The sequence below is a fragment of the Stegostoma tigrinum genome, chromosome 20, assembly GCF_030684315.1.
Source record: "Stegostoma tigrinum isolate sSteTig4 chromosome 20, sSteTig4.hap1, whole genome shotgun sequence".
In the NCBI taxonomy this organism is placed as follows: domain Eukaryota; kingdom Metazoa; phylum Chordata; class Chondrichthyes; order Orectolobiformes; family Stegostomatidae; genus Stegostoma; species Stegostoma tigrinum.
The window spans coordinates 16,989,074-17,005,545 of NC_081373.1; the positions used below are offsets into that span (position 1 = coordinate 16,989,074).

Genomic DNA, 16,472 nt, shown 5'->3' on the forward strand with positions numbered 1-16,472 from the left:
CACGAGAATGATTTTTTTTTTCATCTGCCAAAATGTCATTTGCCCAGAAACAAAATCATTCTTTCCACATACTGAACAAGTCCAAGATGGCAGGATCTGAACACGTCAAGATGCCCAAACAAAAACAAGATGTAAGAAAGCACTTGCCCCAACTCAAAGATGAGTGTTGTGAGTGAGTTTCTTCAAGATTGCACTTTACTCTTGTCACCACTGAAATAACTCTACAGAGGCTGTTAAACCCTCAAAAGATACCCTTTATTTGTACATGAACAGTTCTTGATAGCTCTGCTTCATAAGAGTCAGGTACGAGATTGTCAGTATTTCTGACACTCAATGTTTTTATGTCAAGTAGGCCTCCTTGATTGGATCAGGGAACTCATTCTATGAGGTCCAGCTGCCTGACCTTGTTACAATAGCTACAATTGTGATGGACATTGAGAAAATGTTTCTTCTGGGTGAATTCAGAAGTAGGGGGACACTATTTACAGGTTAAATGTTGCCTATTTGGGGCAGAAATGTGGAGATTTCTTTTTTGCCTGAATGCTTTGTGACTTTGGAGTCCTCCGAATCAGAAGGTAGTGAAGATGGAGTAATTGAATATTCTTAAGACAGAGGTAGATTGATTCTTGATAGTGATGAAATCGAAGGTTATTGAAGTTAGGGGGACTTTGCAATTCAAAACACAACCAGTCAATTCACGATCTTGTTGAATGGGGGCACAGGCTCGGTGCCTGACTGGAATATCTCTACTCCTAATTTATATGTTCACATATAATACTCACAACACTCATTTGTTCTGTTAAAATAGCCTGGTTTGTGGAATCTTTATTTCTGATAATTTCTCAACTTTGACTTACCAGAGTATGGCAGGAGGAAAGAAACGTTAATGTAGGAAGTGCCAGACAAGCTTTGCTGAATTGAAACGTTAATGGATTTGAGAGTCAATATCACCTCAGGAAATGAAGTGGGAAGAAGTGGGGAGAATTTAATTAGGAGCCATGCAAATGAGATGAGTGGCCGGAACACTGCATTACCTCCGTTTCCTGGTGAAATGCTGAGCTCTGTTTTTTATCAATAGGAAGATTCCAGCTAACAGGAAAGCATTGCCAAAACTACAAAGTGGAAACATTTATAAGTTGTTCCAGTAAATTTTCAAAAATATTACAGTTTCAGCTTTAAAAAAAAACCATAATGTTTTAATGACATAGAATCATATAGTAGTAAAGGCACTGAAAGAGATCACCAGGCCTGTCATGTCTAGACCAACCAGCTAGCCAGCATAATCCTGTTTTCCAGCATTTGGTCCATAGCTCTGCGGGTTATAATTACAAATCCAGACACTTTGTAAATGGTTAAGAATTTCTGCCCTTCCTACTCTTTGAGGCACTGAATTTCAAACCCCTACCACCATCTGGGTTTAAAAAAAATCCTCATGTCTTCTCTAATCCATCTATCAATTACTTTGAATCTATGCCCATTAGTCACTGACATTTTTGTTAAGGTAAATTTGCCCTTCCTATCAATCCAGCTTTCTCACAACCTTGTACGCTTCAATCAAATCTCCTCTCGGGCTTCCTCTGTTCCAAGGAGAACAACTCCAGTTTTCTAATTCTGATAGCACCCTTGCAAATCTCTTTAGTGTAATTATATCCTTTTCCATAAAGAAGTGACGAGAACTATACACAGTGCTCAAGTTGTGACCTTACTAATGGGTTAATATAATTCCGGCATACCTCACTGTTCTTATTGTCTGTACCTTGCCAAATAAATGAAACAGTTCCTCTGTTAGCCACCTTGGAGCTGGATCAGTGGACATTTACTCGGAGATCCCTCATTTCTTTCACACTTCTTGGATACACAATAAATTGGTGAATACTCTTTGCCTTGTTTGACTTCCCCCAAACGCATCAGCTTGAAGATAACCTGAGTTTGAAATTATTGGCAAAAAAATGTGAAGCCCATGGAGTGTTGTGAAAATTTTTATAACTCATAAATTACATGGAATGCAGTGACTGTTCAGAGATGTTATCTCATGCCTCTGGACCATATTGGACTTGAACCTGGGCTGCCTGGTTCAGGGGTAGGGACACTACCATTGTGCCACAAGAGGGGCCAAACAACATTCCGAACCAAGGATGCACTGCTACCAGCAAAGCCAAGCTGACAACCTTTAGGTATGTGGTTTTCAGTTTATTTCTAAGTGGCAATACAATGTGGTGAGTCACTTAATTCTTTATGTTGCATATTTAGCTTTTAAGCACTGGCAGGTGTTTTAGTCATTTTTCTCTATTAGTAATTATCTATTTTCTGTGATTGGAGAATGTGTGATTAGTCTACACATTCAGGGCTTTTGTTGTTACAAGTTGTGGTGAACAATACTTCTACTTGGACTTCTACTGGAAAAACATCCACGTTGGGTCGGTGTGGAACATTTCAAGAAGTACTTTAAAACTGCATAATTACTTTTTCCAGAGAATAGATGAAAGTATGTTTGTTTACTGTCTTCAGATGGAGATAAAAGCTAGTGAAATGTAAGAACTACAGTTGTGGAAAGGGAGTGAAATATCTCTGACACAGGCTGTATGAAATGACTATGTTGCATGGGCAGCAATTCCATGTTACTCACTTGAGAGCAGCTTTGCCTTAATTCAGGGATAGAATATATACATACATATATAAAATATGTGCTGTGAATGCCAGAAATCTGAAAGACTAGCAAAGAATACTAGAAATACTCAGGAGATCAGGCAGCATCTTTGGAGAAACAACAATAATGTTTCAGGTCAAAATGAAAATGATAGAATGATTGGTCCAAATCATGATTATGAACGATCTTCCATAAAACCATGCTGAATGCTTAATCACTGGATTTTCGAAATGCCTTGTTATTAGATCCATAAAAATAGGTTCTAACATTTTCTCAGTTGCTACATTCAGTATTCTTGATTCTCTTTGGACTTTGATAATGGTTGAGTGGGGTTATACTGGGCCATGAGGTTGCAGAACGTGCTGGTGTATAGTTCTGCTGCTGTTGATAACACACAGTTTAAAATTGATAGCTGAACAATACTTATAAACTAGTGTGAACCAGGTACTACAAGAATCCTAAGTGCCACTGAATTAATTTTGAGGTAGGACTTTATTGAAAATGGATTTACATTTAATGAGTATTTATGGGATGAAAATTTATTACATATATTAACCTGTCAAGGGTCAACGTAGTGATCAACATGTTGCAAACCTGCTGGCTTTATGTCTTCATCTGAAGCTAGCATGAGGAAAGCAAGAGTTTTTTGTATTCAATCTAATTAAGTGATCCCGTACTCCACATTTAACACTCTATAGGCTCCATAAAATACTCACATACCCCATAGTGTTTAACTTGATATATGATTCTGTGTTTGGAAAACACTTGTCAAAATATCCCTTGTTGCTAAGAATAATCAAATAACCAGATTAAGATTCCTAGTCAGGTTTGCACTATGACTCATCTATGTTTACTAGAAGCTACATATATTTATATGCAGGGACCTCACCTCTGTAGAATTAAACCAACGTGTTCAGGTAATGTAAACTCAAGGTCAGGCATCTCCCTCGCTGTACCAAGCCAGACACACAACTCTTGATCATAAAGGTTTATAATGCTAAGAGCAGCACTAGGCACAAAGCTAACTGTTACATGAAATGCCAGTGCAGGATTAGGTATGTGATTTATATGTATGTTGGTATTATTTATTCTAGATTTTTGAAGTTTGAACTAGTTATGTGTGTGTATTTTTGCGTTTGAAGGGACTTGATTATTAACTTGTAGGTATTCTTGTATTTTTTAAAAACAGTATTAGAGAGAGTCATTCTGGGGAGTAACGGGAATTTGTTTACATTGGAGGAATTTATGAGCAAACAAAACAAACAACGTAGACTTACAGAATAGCATGTTCTGGAATTTTTTTTGGCACTTAGAGGAAACTCCTTTTTTAAAAAAAAATGAAGGAAAGGTAAAAGAGAGCTTTTCAGTTTCGGTTTGGGGATTAACAGAAGTTGTGGCTGAAGATGGATGCTTTAAACAGTTGTTTTTGAGAAAGCAAGGTAGTTTGGTGTTGTACATGAGGTTACCTCAGTGTAAGGAATTTTATTTGAAAGTTCTAGACCAGAAAGTTTTGGTTAAAACCCTGACGAAGCTATTTGCCAATTTTGACTGAGAAATCCTAAGCTTGTTTGAATGAAGTCTCCAGGAAGAGACTGTTGGATTCTCAAGATCGGGCATTGAAGTCAGTTAAATTTGAGTGTAATAGATGTGAAGCCGAAGAGAATTCTCACTGGTGAGTACTGTAACGGACAGTGATTGGGATTAATGGGATTGTATTTTACTGTGTGTTTTGAACTATTTAAACTTGCATTATATGTAAATAGCACATTTTTATTTTGTTTTATGTCCATTTCTTTTTGTGTAATAAGCTTCTATTTTACTGTTAAAACCAAATCTCTAGCATTACATGCTTGTGTTTCAGTGAAAGACCACCTTGTTAAAACCAAAACAAGCATATGATCTATGAAGCCAGATTTCATTCTGGGAACTGACTTATCCATTAATAACATTAGCTGAGATATTATAGCAATGTATAATAAATAACAGGATCAGTATATTGTAGTCAGAGCTAAGTGTGGCCAATAGATCAGTTCAGAGCTCTGTGAATGTGCCAGATCCAGCCCTTGATAGTGATGGATGATCAGAATATTAACAGGAGGAGGAGCCTCCATAAACATGCCCATCCTCAACGATGGTAAAGCCCAGCATGTGAGCAAAAAAAAGCAAAAGCCTGAAATATTTGCAGCAATCTTCAGCTAACTGTGCCAGGATGCTTGTCCAATTCAACCTTCCCTTAAGATCCTCACCATCATGGATGTAAGGTGTTAGCTAATTCTATTCACTCAACATGTGAAGCCAAGAAGTGCTGAACATATGGGTACAGCAAAGTCTGGCCTCACCAGAATACAGCCATAGATCTAGCTGTACTTGTAATTAAGGTGTTCTAGCACACATGCAATACTGGCACCTCACAAAGTAGACATGGTATGTTATATGCACAGAAAGTAGGACATGCATGAATGGTAGACAGCAGTAGAGTCTTGCTTAAAATATGGATGACAGCACTGAACTCCAGAGGTGTGTTGAGGGTGACTGTCACTTTAAAGAATCACTTACTCCATCACCAGTACTCAGTGACAGCAGTGTGTAACATCTACAGGCTGCAGTGCAGATATATAAGGGCAGGAGATATATGGGAGCTAAATTTTCCTTCAAATCGCACATCACCTTGACTTGTAAATATATCATTGGGTCAAAACCTTGGAACATACTTAACAGCCGTGTTGATGTACTTGACCATTTAAACTGCAAAGGCCACTGCCACTTTCTCCAGGCCAATTACAGATGGTCAATAAACTTTGGTCTTGCTCTCTGTTCAATAAATGAAGGTAAAAGTCATATCTTTTCAAAAATGCTTTGTTCTGCACTTGTTCATCTAAAATAACAAGTAGACTGTACCACATTGACCTAGACACTGGAAAATAAAACGGCAGAAATAATCCCTATCAACCCTGCAAAGGCCTGCTTACTTAGATCTCCAAATTTTGGCACTAGCCCCGAGATGTATCTCTCAGCCTAGTTAAGCAACAACCTGACATACCACCCTTACAGAATCATACCTTACAATGTCTCAGACACCGCCATCACCGTCCCTGGATATGTCCTGTCCCACCAGCAGGACGGACCCATCAGAGTTGGTGACACAGCGATATACAGTCAGGACAGAAGTGCCCTGGGAGTCCTCAACATTGACTCTGGACCCCACAAAGTCTCATGACTTCAGGTTAAACATGGGCAAAGAAACTTGCTGCTGATTACCACATCGTTACTCAGCTGAAGGATTGGTTCAACAATGGTTGAACAACGCTTGGAGGAAGCACTGACGATGGTAAGGGCACACAATGTACTCTAGTCGGGGGAATACAATGTCCACCACCAAGACTGATCGAGCTAGTCAGATCTTAAAGCACATAGCTGCTAGACTGGGTCTGCAGGCATGGTGAGGGAATCAACAAGAGGGAACAAATCTACTCAACCTCATCCTTAACAATCTGCCAGCTGAAGATACATCTTTCCATCATGGTATCAGTCAGAGACCACCGCACAGACCTTATGGAGACAAAGTCCCGCTTCACATTGAGAATAACCTCCATCTTGGGCAATACCGCTGTGTTAAATGGCACAGATTTTGAACAGATCTAGCACCTAAAGTCTGGGTATCCATGAGGGGCTGTGTGTCATCATCAGCAGCAGAATTGTGCTCCAGCACATAGCCCGGTATATCCCCAATCAACCTTACCATCGAGTGAGGGGATAAATGCTGGTTTGATGGAGAGTGCAGGAGGGCATTCCAGGAGCAGCAGCATGCATACCTGAAGATGAGATATCAACCTGGTGAAGCCGCCAGACGACATAAGCAACAAATGATAGAGCTAAGCGATTCCACAGCTCTGCAGTCCTGCCACAACCACTTGTGAATGGTGGTGGATGATGAAACAACTCCGTGGAGAGGCAGGCTCCACAAATATTCCCATCCTCTATGATGGAAAACCCCAGCACATAAGTGCAAAAAATAAGGCTTAAGTTTTTGCAGCAATCTTCAGCCAGAAGTGCTGAGTGGATGATCCATTTTGGCTGCTTCCAGTGGTTCCTGCCATTCCAGATACCAGTCTTCAGCCAATTCGATTCACTCCATGTAATATCAAGAAACACTTGGAGACTTTGAATACAGCAAAGTCTATGGGTCCTGATGATATTTTGGCAATAGTACTAAAGACTTGTACAACAGCACTTGTCACGCTCCAAGCCAGGCTGATCCAGTACTGTTACGATACTGATATCTAATGGACTATGTGGAAATTGCCCAAGTATGTTGTGTATATAAAAAGCAGGACAAATCCAACCTGGCCAATTACTGACCCATCAGCCTAGACTCCATCAGTAAAGCGATGGATGGAGTGATCAAGTGCTATCAAGCTACACCTGCTCAGTAATAACCTGCTCAGTGACACCCAATTTGGGCTCTGCCAGGCCTACACAGCTCCTGACCTCATTATAGCCTTGGTTTAAACATAGACAAAAGAGCTGAAATTCAGAGGTAAGGTGAGAGTGACAGTCCTTGACATCAAGACTGCATTCAACCAAGTCTGGTTTCAAAGGACCCTGGCAAAACTGGAATCAGTGGGAATCCAGGGCCAAACTCTTCGATGATTAGAGTCATAGCCGACACAGAGGAAGATGGTTGTGATTGATGGAGGTCAGTCATCTCAGCTCCAGGACATCTCTGCAGGAGTTCCTCAGGTAGTGTCCTGGGTCCAACCATCCTCAGCTGCTTCATCAATGATCTTCCCTCCATCATGAGTCAGAAGTGGAGAAGTTTGCCAATAATTGTGCACTCTTTAGTGCCATTCATGACACCACGGCTACTGAAGCAGTCCATATCCAACTGCAACTAGGGCAATATCCAGGCTTGGGCTGACAAGTAGCAAGTAAAATTTGAGCCACGTAAATGCCAGGCTATGACCATCACCAATAAGAGACAATTTAATCTCTGCCCATTGACATTCAATGGTGATATCATCTCTGAATCCCCACTAGCGACATCCTGGAGATTATCATTGACTAGAAACCTTTTTGGACTCACCACATAAACACTGTGGTTACAAGAGCAGGTCAGAGGCTAGGAATACTGCGGCAAGTAATACACTTCCTAACTCCCCAAAGCTTGTTCACCATTTACAAGGCACAAGTAAAGGATGTGATGGAATACTCCCCACTTGCCTAGATGAGTGTGGCTTCAAAAACACTCCAGAAGCTTGACAACATCCAGGCGAAAACAGCCCGCTTGATTGGCACTACATCCACAAACATCCACTCCATCCACCACTGATGCGCAGTAGAAGTAGTGTGTACTGTCTACAAGATGCACTGTAGAAATTCATCAAAGTTTCTCAGACAGCACCTTCCAAACCCATTACCACTTTTGTCTAGAAGGACAAGGGCAGCTGATGTATGGGAACACCACCACCTCCAAGCTACTCACCGTCTTGACTTGGAAATATATTGCCATTCCTTCACTGTCACTACGTCAAAATCCTGGAATACCCTCCCTAATGGCTTGTGGATTAATCTACAGCAGGTGGATTGCGGCAGTTCAAGAAGGCATGGCACAACGCTGTGGCTAGCATTGCTGCTTCACAGCACTAGAGACCTGGGTTCAATTCCAGCCTTGAGCGACTGTCAGTGTGGAGTTTGCATGTTTTTCCTGTATGGGTTTCCTCCCACAATCCAAAGATGTGCAGGTTCGGTTGATTGGCCATGCCAGATTGCCTGTACTGCCCAGGAATGCATAGGTTAGTTGAAATAGCCATGGGAAATGCAGGGTTACGGGGATAGGATTGGGGGTGAGTCTGGTTTGGATGAACTTTGGACAGTCATTGTGAACTTGTTAGGTGAATGACGTGTCTCCACACTGCAGAGATTCTATTAAAAAGGCAGCTCATAACCACCTTCTCAAGGGCAACTAGGGACAGGCAATAAATGCTGGCCAGCCAGCGACGCCCAAATGCCATAACTGAGTAAATAAAGAAAACATATCCTGACTGTATGGATGCCTGTGGTTTCTTTGAATCTTCCAGCTTCTGTCAGTTCCTTTTACACTTCTATGCTCCCCATTATGGATGGGGGAGGAGACAAGTGGTTTATTTTTGACTGTGGTCTGAAATATTCCCTTGGTTCATTTTCAAACCCCGTGATTCTCTTGTTGATTACTTCAATATTCTGAAGCTGGTGAATCAACACACCACAACAGAATGTACTATTTTTGAATTCTTTAAAGTGCCTTTAATTTAGTTATTCTGCTTATGGAATCTGAACTTTCATTAAATAATTTTAGCTGACCTGAATTAATAATTCCTATTGACTACTTTCGTAAGCTATTTTATTCACGTAATTTTCCAAAGCTCTTTTATGCTAATTTCGTAATCACTCAATAATATTGATTTCTTTGAGCATGTTGTCTGATTCTGTCTTAAATTAAGGTTAGGACAATTTTGAGATCTTATTCTAATGAATTCCTCATGTAGTTTTCAGTCTCAATGGAGTCTTTGAGCAGCTTTTGGATTTTTAAAAAAAATGTGTCAGTAATAATTTGTTGTATAAAACAGTATTAATTAGCTTCAGCCATACTTGTCTCTTGATGGGTATGTAGTAACATGGTTGGTGGTTGTCTCACTGCCAGTTATTGCTGTATAATTGCACTAATCTATGTTAAATTATGAATAAGTTTAGAATACTGGAAAACAGGTGTTAGGGGGCCCAAAACATCAAGGACATAGGTTTAAGGTGAGAGGGGAAAAATTTAAAAGGGATCTAAGGGGCAAATTTTTCCACATAGAGAGTGGCACATGCATGGAATGAACTGCCAGGGGAAGTGGCGGAGGCTGGAAGAATGACAACATTTTTAAGAGACATCTTAATGGATATATGAATAGGAAGCATTTCGAGGGATATGCGCCAAATGCTGGCAAAGGGGACTGGATTAATTTAGGATATCTAGTCGGCATGGGAAAGTTGGACTGAAGGGTCTGTTTCCATGCTGTACATCTCTGACTCTATGACTGTATATTTCATGAATGTTATTTAAGTGTGTGTATCTTGCACTGAGCCATCTTTGAATATTTTCCATATTCTGTCGTAGTTGGTCTTTTACACAAGATGAAAATCCTTTGGTGGAATTGAAGGACTGCTATAGTCTTCAAGATTTAGCCAAATTGCGGCCAGTCAATGAAAATGGAATTTTATTTCCTAAATGTTTAGGGTGCAGGAAGTTGCAAGCCTCACTTTGCTGAGGGTTTTAATTTTCGAACCAGAAGTCAGCTATTAAACACTGCTCAAAAGCCTTGAAAGTTCCAATTACAATGTGGTTTCTCTAAATTTGAACTGAGTCTTGTGGTGCACTGTTAGTATCTTCTGAGGCAATTCTACTGAATCCATCAGGAGCATGTTTGACAGTTGTTTTTTTTAAATTTCATTCATGGGATGTAGCCCAGCATTTATTGCCCATCTCTAAGTGTCCCAGAGAAGGTGGTGACTAGTCATCTTGTACAACTGCAAGCTTTGAGGTATAAGGATACCCACAGTGTTGTAAGGAATATAGGAGCGGTAGTAGACTATTCAGCATGTCAAACTTGCCATTTAATCTGATCCTGGATGATTGGACACTTCAATGCATTTTACTTGTCTTCGTCACCTTTATATAACGCTGGTAATCAGAAATTTATCAATCTCTACTTTAAATGTACTCCAAGATGAATCATGCATAGCTCTCTGCGGCAGGGAGTTTGAATGGTTCACGACCCGCTGAGTAAAAAGATTTCTCCTCATCTCAAACTTAAATTGCATCTGCCTTATTTTTAAATCACGCGTCCTGATTCTAGGCCTCCCAACCAGGGGAAACATCGCACCTGCATCTACCCAGTTGATCCCTTCAAGAATTTTGTCAATTTCAATTAGGTCTTCTCTCATTCTTTGAAACTCTAAAGAATACCAGCCCAGTTTGCCCAGTCTCTCTTCACAATATGGAAGAATTTTATATTATGTTTGGAAGTGAGGTAGTATGTTCTGAAGCAATGATATTAAATTTGAATAGGGAAATTCTGCAGGCATGAGGGTGAAATTGGCTGAAGATTAGGCATCACTATAAATGAGCATATGAAATCGGTATAAATCATGTATTAAAAAAAGTAAAAAAAAAAATCTGTTTCACTAATGATTTTCGAGAAGGAAATCCACTATCCTCTCCTGGTCTGGCTTACACGCGACTCCAGACCCACAAGAATGTGATTGACTCTTAACTGTTATCTGAAATGGCCCTACCAAGGAACTCAACAGGCTATTTCGAACAGACTAAAATGATGCCCACAACTCATGAATGAATAAAAAGAGAAATCCCAGAGTGTTGAAGGAGGCAGAAATTGAGATAGTCAGTGCATTAATAATCACCTTCTAAAATTCCCTAAATGATTTGTGCTGATTGGAAGCTTGCAAATTTCACCCCCTTTTTTAATAAAGAAATCAGTAATGCGGAAAGTGCTATAAGTTATTACGTAGTATCAATGAATACTTAGATTAATATGATCTGATTAGGCTTGGTAAGCATGGATCTGTGAATGGAAGATCATGTTTGACAAATTTGTTGGAGTTTTTTGAGAATGTTATTGACAAAATTGATAAATCGGAGTTGAAGGATATAGTGTATTTTGATAAGGCCCCACACAGTGGGTTTGTACGCAAAATTAAAGCACATGGTTTAATGATTTGGAGGAAATTAAGGATTGGCTATCAGATAGAAAACGGCTAAGAATAAATAGGTCACTTGATTTGCAGACTGTAACCAGTGGGATACCACAAGGATCAGTATTTGGGCTGCGTCTGTTCGGAATTTACATCACCAATGATTTGAAATTGGGAACTAAATGTATTATTTGCAAATTTGCAGATAATATAACAGTGAGCAGGGATGTGAGTTCATAATAAGGTGTACACCATTTTTAGGGGGTTTTGTAACAGGTTTAGTGATTGGGTAAGAATATGGCTGATGTAGTATAATGTGGAGAAATATGAGGTTATACACTTGAGTATGATGAATAGATGTGCAGATTGTTTCTTAAATGATGAGAGTTACCACATGTATATGTGTAAATGGACTTGAACGTCCTTGTTAGTAAGTCACTGCAGGCTAACATGCAGACACAGGCTATTAGAATGGCTAATGGAATGTTGACGAAGTGAATTTGAGTAGAGGAGTATTGAAGTCTTGCTTCAAATGTATATGAGCTTAATCAGCCTGCACTTGGTGTACTGTATCCTCTGAAGAGAGATTGAGCAACTGTGCCTGTATTGTCTAGAGTTTTGAAAAAAAGACAGGAGGTTGTATTGAAACCTATAAAATGTCGAAAGGGGTAGATAGGGTAGATGTAGGCAAGTTGTTTCTTTTGATTGGAGAGTCTAGGATCAGGGCTCACTTTAAAATAAGGGGATTCCTTTTGGGATGAGGATGTGTGGAATGTTTTTTGCACAGAAGATGGGGAATCTTTGGAATTTTATATCTCAGGGGCTTGTGGCAGCTCAGTCTTTTGGGTATATTTAAACTAGAGATTGATAATTATTTCATTATTGATGGTGGATAGGATGACAGGGACATTGTGAGTAAAAGGCATTTCATGTTCTGTCAAGTATGATAATATTAAGTGGTAGAGCAGAGTTTTGAGAAGATTTATAGCTCAGGTTGAGTTTCTGGATGTGAGTTTGCTCGCTGAGCTGGAAGGTTAGTTTTAAGACATTTCGTCACCATTCTAGGTAACGTCATCAGTGAGCCTCCAATGAAGTGTTGGTGTTATGTCCCGCTTTCTATTTATCTGTTTAGGTTTCATTGGGTTGGGGTTGTCATTTCCTGTTCTTTTTCTCAGGGGATGGTAGATTGATTTGGAGCCAATGTGTTTGTTGATGGAGTTCCGGTTGGAATGCCATGCTTCTAGGAATTCTCGTGTATCTCTCCACAGACGCGCAGGTAGAGCAGACTTGGTGGGCTTAATGGCTACCTCTATCTTCCTGTGATAAATTATCATTTTGTCTATTTCATTTATTATTTTTGTGTATGTAGATAGATTTATTTGTAAAGAGACAATAGAATCTGTTAATAATAAGGTCTAAAGGAATGCCAGAGACCTAATGGAGCAAGAAAACAAGTGATGGATATGTTACAGCAGTTAGGGGTTAATTGGGTGAGATTTGGTTTTATCAAAATGGTGAGCTCATCAATTTATGCAGTGTGGTTGACTGAAATAAAGGTCTCACTAAAAGTCTGTACTTGTTCAAAAATGATAATTTTCTATTGTACAGGTACCTTGGGACATAGTTTAATTATTTGTGAGGATGCAATGTATACAGGAAATCATTACTCCAGTATGACACCATTTCCTGGGATTATCCAGATTTGTTTACTTTAAGAAAAGGTGACTGTGTGTAACTTGTAACTTGACATCATTGAGAAGTTAGAAGGTTTTTAACAAGGTGCCACGAAATGCTGATCCCCTATATTTCAATCATTTCTGAACCATAATGATGAAACACATGTTTATGCAATCCTTCAGCCAAATGCTCTGCAAAACATAGTGAGAATGGGTAAGGGAGAGCAGTCGTAAATTGTTAAGCCTCAATATAGAGTCAAATTGGTAAGCCTTCCAGTGATAATAGAGCTCGGGTTTGGGTCAGGAGGGGAAACTTTTATGGAGTCTGAAGATTTGTTAATTTGCTACCAAATTTTATTACTTATCAATTTGTTTAGATATTAGCTTAAAATTTACAGGAATTTGTATTCCAAATTCATTATAGACGAGTTACTAGAGTTTGAAAAGTTTAAGTAATATAGTTTCAGGCTTTTGCCTACTCTTGAGTTTATTGGTTGATATAAATGTCACTCATTTTGTTTGAATTTCAGGCAAAATCCTGTTCAGAAGAAGCCATGTCAGGGATGTGGCCATGAAGAGACTGAAACCTATTGATGAATATTGCAGGGTAAGCATACAACGGAAGCAGGCACTCAGCATGTTTACCAACATTTAAGATATTTTTAGTTTTGCCTGCTGGATTAATGATACTATCTCCTATCCTGAGGGATTGCCTAAGAATAGTGATGTCAAACTGCCCTTGAGTCATCCTAGAATTGCAGTTTATCTACTGTACCTAGATCGATACAACTCCATTGGAACCAATTCAGCCTGCTCCAACCTGCCAAGAGAATAGTAGGGGCTATGGGCTGATGTTTTCCCTCCTGGCACTTGGTGAACTCTTTCACAATGTCTAAAGTGAAGCCATTTGGAGCCACAGTTTTGAACCTATTTACCAATCCATAACAGATTTGGATTAAATGTTTTAGAAGATGTTTTTGAAGACTTTGTTTATTTTGACAGGTTAATGAACACTTTGGCCATGAATGTTGTGGAAATTTCCATGAGTTTCTGAGCGGGGTTCCTTATGAAGAAAAATAAAAAATTTATTTCCCAGAGTTATTTTCACTCATATGTCACGTATATAGTAGATTCAAGGTGAGGAAGACATAGGAGCACGTTGCAGGTGCATAGAGAGGCATTGTAAGACCATAAGAAATAAGAACTGGACTAGGCTGTTTAACCTTTTTGTCTCTGCTCTGCCATTCAATAGGTTCATGGCTGATCTAATATTTCTCACCCACTTCTGTGTGTTTTCCCCATTACCCTTGATTCCCGTACTGATCAAGAATCAATCTATTTCAGCTTTAATTATACACAAGGAATTATCCCAAAAGGAATCCCCTTATTTTAAAGTGAGCCTGATCCTAGACTCTCCAATCAAAAGAAACAACTTGCCTACATCTACCCTATCTACCCCTTTCGACATTTTATAGGTTTCAATACAACCTCCTGTCTTTTTTTCAAAACTCTAGACAATACAGGCACAGTTGTTCAATCTCTCTTCAGAGGATACAGTACACCAAGTGCCCTCACAGCTGTCTGTGCTAAGAAGTTCCAAAGACTCATTACCCTGTGAGAATAAATACGTCCTCATTTCAGTCATAAATTGGTGCCCCTTTATTCTGAGACTATGTCCCCTGGTCCTAGACATGTGTTTCAATGAAATCACCACCTCTCATTCTTCTAAATTCCCATGAATAGAGTGCCAAACTGTTAAATCTTTGCTCATAAGACAATCCCTCTGTTCAAGGGATCTTGCTAGTGAACCTTGTTTGAACTGGTTGCAATGAAATTGTATCTTTCTTTAAATAAGGGGACCAAAACTGCTCATAGTATTCCAGATGTGGTTTCACCAGCATGCTATACATTTTGCAGTAAGACTTCCCTGCCCATATAGTCCAACCCCCTGGAAATAAGGACTATCCTTCCATTAGCCTTCATGATTACATGTGTTCTAGCTTTCAGTGTTTCATGTACAAGTAATCCCAATTCCCTTTGTGTTGTGGCTTTCTATAATTTTTGTTTGTTTAAATAATACTATGTTCTTGCAAACTGAATAACTTCACGTTTTCTCACATAACATTCCATTTGCCAATTTTCTGACTACTTATTTAATATAATCTCTTTTTGTAAATAACTATTTGTATCTCTTTTATAACCTGCCTTTCTACTTATTTTTGTGTTGTCTGAAAATTTGGCTACAGTACATTCGCTTCTTTCCTCCAAGTCATTAATATATGTTGTAAATAGTTGTGGTCCCCCACTGATCCCCATGGAACCCCATTCATTACAGATTGCCAGCTTGGAAAAGAATCCCTTATTCCCACTTGCTATTTCCTGCCCATCAGCCAATTTGCTGTCCATGATAATTACCACCTCTACCGCCTTGGCTCTTGTCTTATGGCTTAACCTTTTGTGAGGTACCTTGTCTGGACTTATTGGCCTTCTGGAGCTCCAAATACATGACATCTGTTGGTTTCCCTATCCACTTTGGTTGAGACTCCATCAAAAAACTCAAACAAATGTCATAAATAAAAAGTAATAAAAATAAGTTCATCAGAACAATTTCCCTTTTGTGAAGCCATCCTGACTGTTTGTTTGATTAGACCATAAGACATAGGAGCAGAAATCAGGCCATTCGGCTCATCAAGTCTACTCCACCATTCAGTCATGGCTGATAAGTTCCTCAATCCTATTCTCCCGCTTTCTCCCTGTAACCATTGATTCCTTTGATAATCAAGAGCCTATCTATCTCAATCTTAAATGTACTCGATGACATGACCTCCACAGCCTTCTGTGGCAGTGAATTCCATAGATTCACCACTCCCTGGCTGAAGATGTTTTTCCTTCTCACCATTCTAAAAGGCCTTCCTTCTACTGTAAGGCTGTGCCATTGGGTGCTAGTCTGTCCTACCAATGGAAGCATCTTCCCAACATCTACTCTCTCCAGGCCATTCAGTATGTTGTAAGTTTCAATTAGATCTCCCCCTCTCTTCCCCCCCCCCCATCCTTCTAAACTCCAATGAGTATAGCCCCAGAGTCCTGAAACATTCCTCATATGTTAAGCTTTCCATTCCTGGGACCATTCTTGTGAACCTCCTCTGAATCCGCTCTTGTGCCAGTATATCCTTTGAGATATGGGGCCCAAAATTGCACACAGTACTCTAAATGTGGCCTGACCAGAGCCTTATAAAGCCTCAGTAGTACATCCCTGCTTCCATACTCAAGACCTCTCCAAATAACGTCAACATTGCATTTGCCTTCCTGATTATGATCATCCAAACGTTGCTGTATTACTTCCATGAATATTGATTCCGATACTTTCCAAGAATCGATGTTAGATTAATTGGCCTATAATTACTGGCTTTTTGCCT

At 39.5% G+C, this 16,472-nt stretch overlaps 1 protein-coding gene across 1 annotated transcript in view; it reads left to right on the top strand.

Moving 5' to 3' along the window:
- The window catches only part of sh3pxd2aa (SH3 and PX domains 2Aa), a 293,361-nt gene that overhangs the window by 63,190 nt on the left and 213,699 nt on the right, over positions 1–16,472 (top strand). The window contains exon 4 of the mRNA XM_048550881.2: positions 13,587–13,663. Within this exon, the coding sequence (XP_048406838.1) occupies positions 13,587–13,663 (77 nt within the window). The remainder of the gene's footprint in view (positions 1–13,586; positions 13,664–16,472) is intronic.